The 6122-nt window shown below is 29.4% G+C and overlaps 1 protein-coding gene across 1 annotated transcript; it reads left to right on the forward strand.

The window, feature by feature from the left end:
* The first annotated feature begins 5069 nt into the window (after nt 1-5069).
* On the forward strand, nt 5070-6122 carry LOC132923865 (uncharacterized). The gene is made up of 5 exons (XM_060987846.1): nt 5070-5134; nt 5210-5376; nt 5463-5555; nt 5639-5737; nt 5827-6122. Exons 1-5 carry the CDS (start codon nt 5070-5072, stop codon nt 6120-6122), a joined length of 720 nt encoding a protein of 239 aa, XP_060843829.1.

Raw genomic sequence — 6122 nt, forward strand, 5'->3', positions numbered from 1 at the left:
ATGTAGTCAACTCTGAATATTCTTTTACGCATGACTAAAATAATAATTTATATCAATAACGAAAAAAAAAAAATATATATTTTAGTTTTTTTACCATATCTTTTTTCCATCTTATTAAAAACATCGACTGCAAGCTGCTCGCTGGCTAGTATTTTTAACTGGCTTATAAAACTTTGTTCGATGTCGAGAATCGAGGATTTGATTAACCCATCTTGAATGTTTGAAATTTTTAAACTTATATCTTCGACTGTCATGGGTTGATCAATTATTTTTTTCATATATGTAGATATTTGATCAAACTGATGTAGTATCAACGGTAAAACAAATTTATTTTTTCGTTCAATCGTTTCAATTATAGAATATTCAATATTCTGCAGTGATAATAGATCTGTTCGATTTAATAGTATGCGACACTCTTTTTCAATTTTTGATTCGATTACCAACATATTATCTTCACGGTACTTCATAGTCGATAACTTGTAATATTCAGTTTCCAAAAAAATTATTCTTTTGAAAACAGGGTCTAGTATGATCGAAAATACATATCCCATCAACGAAAATACCTTTTTTAAAAATGCTGGTGTTAATTTCACATAACGCGAAGGCGTCACTATTTGAATAATTATGTTGAAATTGTCAGCCGGATCTAGTCCTGTTGTAATAAACTTGCGTGTATGGATGTCGAGAATGAAAACTCTTTCATCTATAAGTCTTCTCGGGGTCGGTGGCGCGATGTACTTAAATAATTTAGTAGTAGAGCCGGCCATATTATTTTAACTTTTCGGAAAAAAATAAAATCGTAGAATAAACTGTTTACAACAGGAGAGCACAACACATACTGATTTTATTTCATTCTCATCCCCTCGTCGAAATATTAGGTTTTTACTAATTTCCGAGAAGGGGTAAAATATACATGAAAATTATATATCACTATAATATCAGTTATCATAATATAATAATACGTATGGTTAAAATAATTTATGAAAATATTTACCATTAGTTATAATATGATAAGAGAACTTATTAAAATAAAATAATTTGAATAAATTAAAATGGTGTGCCGTGGTGTGCATGGTGTGCCATGGTGTGTATGGTGCGCCATATGATAAAAAATAAATTAATAAGTTAAATTAATTTATGTTAACGAGTGTAAATGGAAATGGTGTGCGCCGGACTATGGTATGCTATGAAGGTGTGCCGGGGTTGAGCCGGGTGCGTTGGCTGAGGTGTGTATGGTGCGCCGTGGTGTGCATGGTGTGCAGGGGTGCGCCGGGGTATGCATGGTGTGCAGAGGTGTGCAGGGGTGTGCATGGTGTGCAATGGTGTGCAGGGTGCGCATGGTGTGCAATGGTGTGCATGGTGTGGACCTAGAACCGGCTTTTTTATACTACTTGTACTGATACTTTTTCAACATAGAAAAAAAATAAGAGGACGTTATACCCGCATTTGTTGTCTCTGTCTTACTAATATAGGTCATATCAAATTTGCGTTCAGCAGAACAGATTTTGTGATGTTAGCTTTAATATTAGAGTAAACTTAATTTCAAACTTAAAGGTAATAATATTATCTAGGGCATCTCCATAGGCTTTTATTGATATTTTAATTTTTAAGCGAATTACGAGCATTTTTAAGTTTTTATATTTTACATAACTATAACTCATTTAAAAATTAAGATATCAATAAAAGACTATGAGATGCCCTATATAATATTGTCGTATATGTCACGCGATGGTTTACGTATAAAATAGGTATCTCGGTATCCGATTCCCAAACCGTCAAACAAGTAGTACCGACACCTGCGGTAAGCGCTTACTCAACAATCCTTTGGTGACCACGATAACGAGTACTGCGCAAAGGACAATTTAATAATACCTCGCAGGGTTTATAACAACTCTAAGGTTGCTTTACTCTCAAACAACTGACCACGATAACGAGTACTGGATGTTTGAGAGTGAGATCTCTTTAACCTGGACAAAATCGTACTATTTCTCAACTGACCACGATAACGAGTACTGGAAGAGAAATAAGGTATTATAGTGTCTTGCTATTTTCTACTAAAGTGTTTCCTCGCCACAAACGCTTGGGTGCGTACCTCGATATGAGAAAAAAAAACAAAGTTATATTAATTGAAATAAAATAAGCATATAATAACACAACGAAATAATTTAAAGATATTAAATAATTAATAAAACAGTTGTTAGCCGTAACACACCACGACTGCCTGATCGCTCCGTTTCCGTCATCGCCGTTGACAATTTAATAATTAATTTTTGTCGAATCGGTATTTGTTGACTCCCGCCTCGTATATTCCGTTATATATACAACATTACAACAATATTATTACCTTTAAGTTTGATAATAAGTAAATTGACTCTAATATTAAAGCTAACATCACAAAATCTGTTCTGCTGAACGCAAATTTGCTATGACTTACATTAGTAAAGCAGAAACAGAACATGCGGGAATAACATCCTCTTAAGAGAATGCACAGAATGCACACTGCCAACACTCATATTATGTGTTGCTTCGTCTCACTCAACGCAGTAGACATGGTGGAGAGTCTCCTTACAACATGAAGAGTATATACGTGTATTTATTTATTATACAATATGTAATTATTGTAATTAATATAATAACCCTCCCCCCCACCATATTAAATTCTTCACCAGCATGGTACATAGCAAATTTGGATTGCTAATTAATAATTACATTCTATGCAATAAGCTTGAATTATGAATGATTTTACATTTTACTAAAATTGAGTAACAACACATACAAACGTTTCTCCTTCAAACAATACAAATTTGGATCATAATTTAAATTAAATATAAAATGTGAAAAGGATACAACAATATTGTGTTCAATAACAGATTCAACGATGAGTTCTTATGATAAATAACAATATTTTAACAGTAAATATAGATGTTAGGGCTGCAGAAGATAAATGATTTATTCTTGTCGTCAAATTAATTTTGTTACATCTTATGAATTGAAATCTGCTATTCATGCTGAAACTCAATTAAAAAATATACATTTCTATAAACTATTAAGGAATGTTTTTATTGTTACACATCATATTTTACGTTAACCGTTTATGTTAATTTTTAATAATATATTATTAAAAAGGTAACTCTTATTAGTAATAACTAATTATTCAATGGAATATTATTGTACAATGGACAATGATATATTTATTTAGTATGCAAACAGAATTTTGGTATAAAATACTTACTTATCTTTGAATTATTTATATAGGTATAAATTATATTTTAAATGGGAAAGTTTTTCAACATCTAAAAAACATTTATTATTAATCAAAATTGACAACAAAGTGAAAATGTTTTAGTATTAGTTGACAAATTTATTATTTTTTATAAATCATATTTTTTATTATATTTTAATTCTTTAAAGGATAATAGTTGATAATAGTTTATAAAAAAGACATTTAAATACTATACAACACTGTAGTATGTAACATTACATAGTTGAATGTTGAATGTGTAGTTCTATGAAATTAAATTTTTATATTTAATACAAATATATGTATTATTATAACATAGACAATACTTTTGGGAATATTTTACAATACATATTGTTTTGAAAATTGATTTTGAATAATCATAATTCTTAAATAATAATAGAGTTGACAGTAATATTATACATACCTGTTTCCGTAAAATATGTTGTTTTAAATACTTCAAGTTAAAAAAAAACAGATTCAAACTCTTAATAATTAACTGAAGTAAACTGTGAAGAATGAGTTTCGAAAAACGTGTATTACATTTTAATATTTTATAGTCTATACTTCTATAGAGAAATTTTAAATTTATAACCTAACTTTTCATTATTATATTTTATTTGTATATTTTCGTGATAATGACGCAACAGAGTTTATTCATTTTATTTATAAACTTTTAAAACAATTCACAACAATTCTTGCGTGACATAAGGCGACATCTATTTTACTTTATTTTTCGGTATCAGTGTAATAGTGCAGCACTCCCGAAATTATATGACATGCAACACAACGTACAAGGTTTGTTATCACTATAAAATAGTTCCCTAACTTCACACACATATAAATGTATGGTGTGGTATATTAAATAATACATTAATAGGACCTTACTTTTATGAAGGAACATTAACTGGTGTACGTTATTTGAATTTTATAGAAAACATTTTGCCATTATTGCTAGAAAATGTTCCTCTTCATACTCGGGAATGTTTGTGGGTACAGCAAGATGGTGCTCCACCACATAATGCCAATATAGTTAAGAATTATTTGAACAATACTTTTCCTTTGCGATGGACAGGTACAAATGGTCCAGTTAAATGGCCACCACGTTCTCCAGATCTTACTCCGTTGGATTTTTTTTATGGGGATATTTTTAAATATTGTGTTTATACTTAACAAACATCTTCACTTGATAATTTGAAAGAGCGTATTATTGCGGAATGCTCGTCCATAACATCGGAAATGTTAATGTCTGTGACAGCATCAATGTGCATCAATGAAAAATGTGTATCAAACAACGGTGGACATTTTGAAAATACACTAAAGTAATTTAACAATTTTTTCAAAAATAAATATTTAACTATTAAAATAAAATTATTTTTTTTCATTATAAAAGGTAGATTATAAATTTAATTTATAAATTAAAATATTTGGTTGATCTTGAATCTGAAATACTAATAACTATCCGTTATCACTATTTATTATTGATTAATGATAATTGATATTTTGATCCAATTGAGAAAACTTAATAATTGATAATGATAATACAGTTTTATATAATACGATATATTCGTTATCATTAATATTGGTTATTTTTATAATATAGCTGTAACGACATGTTTTCCCCATATACCTTATACGGAACTAGACGGAACAAGCTAGTAGTTCCCGCGGTAAACGGTGGCTGCGCTGCACATGTTGTTCCAGAGTTCTGCGCATGTGCATAGGACAAACCAGGTTGCGCATAAAACGCTTATTATTTACTTTTTGTTTTTAATATTATAATAATATTTAAATATTATACTGTTATCATCTCGTGTATTAAGTATTAACAATGACGAGAAAATGTGTCGTTTGTCAAAAATTGTATACTAAGACATCAGAGAAATCGTTTCATTCGTAAGTACAATAATTTTTATTAGAACATTTAAAATATTCAATTTGCATTAAATGTTTGGTGTTTTATTATTTTAGTTTTCCTAAAAATGAAGATCGTAAGTTATTGTGGTTAAAAGCTTGTAATTTAAAATTGTGCTTGCCATCTTACAAGGTATGCAATGATCATTTTTTGCCAGAAAATTATCTACCCAGTGGGTATCTCAAAAGTAATGCTGTTCCATTCCTAGCATCTACAAGTACAGGTTTGTATCAATATATTCATTATACAACATTATTTGCAATAAATATAACATAACAGTCTTAATGTGTTAATATTATTAAATATAAGATATCAAACTTTTGGACTATCATAGTACATCTAGCCTTTGTCCAAGTCCTATGAAACGGCCATGTGTTGAACCCAAAGCTTCTACGAGTACAGGTATGCATACATTTATTTATTATCCAACATTATTTTCATTTATAACATAACAATCTTAATGTATTAATATTATTTATTTTAAGATATTGAACCTTTGAACTATCATGGTACTGGTACATCTAGCTCTTGTTCAAGTCCTATAAAACGGTCATATGTTGAACCCAAAGCTTCTATGAGTACAGGCATGTATCAATACATATTTTATTATCACACATTATTTTGATGCATAACATATCAGTCTAAATGTATTAATTGAATTATTTAATTTTAGATATTGACCATGATTATTTAAGTCATTGTCAAAGTCCTATAAAACGCAAGGTGTTAAATTCCAACTCAATTGGAGTTTTATCACCAAGTCATTTTAGAACTCCGAGAAAGGCAAAGAGACATTTAAACATGGTAAAGAACAAATATAAGGAAAAGCAAATTGAAAATGAAAACCTCAAAAAACGATTAAAAAGACTAACAGAAAAACTTAATACTTATGATGATCTTGTTCTGAAATTACATCAAAAACAATTTTTAACTGAGAATGCATCTGTCCACTTGCAGGTAAATTGTTGA

This window comes from Rhopalosiphum padi, chromosome 3 (assembly GCF_020882245.1).
Source record: "Rhopalosiphum padi isolate XX-2018 chromosome 3, ASM2088224v1, whole genome shotgun sequence".
Taxonomy (NCBI): Eukaryota; Metazoa; Arthropoda; class Insecta; order Hemiptera; family Aphididae; genus Rhopalosiphum; species Rhopalosiphum padi.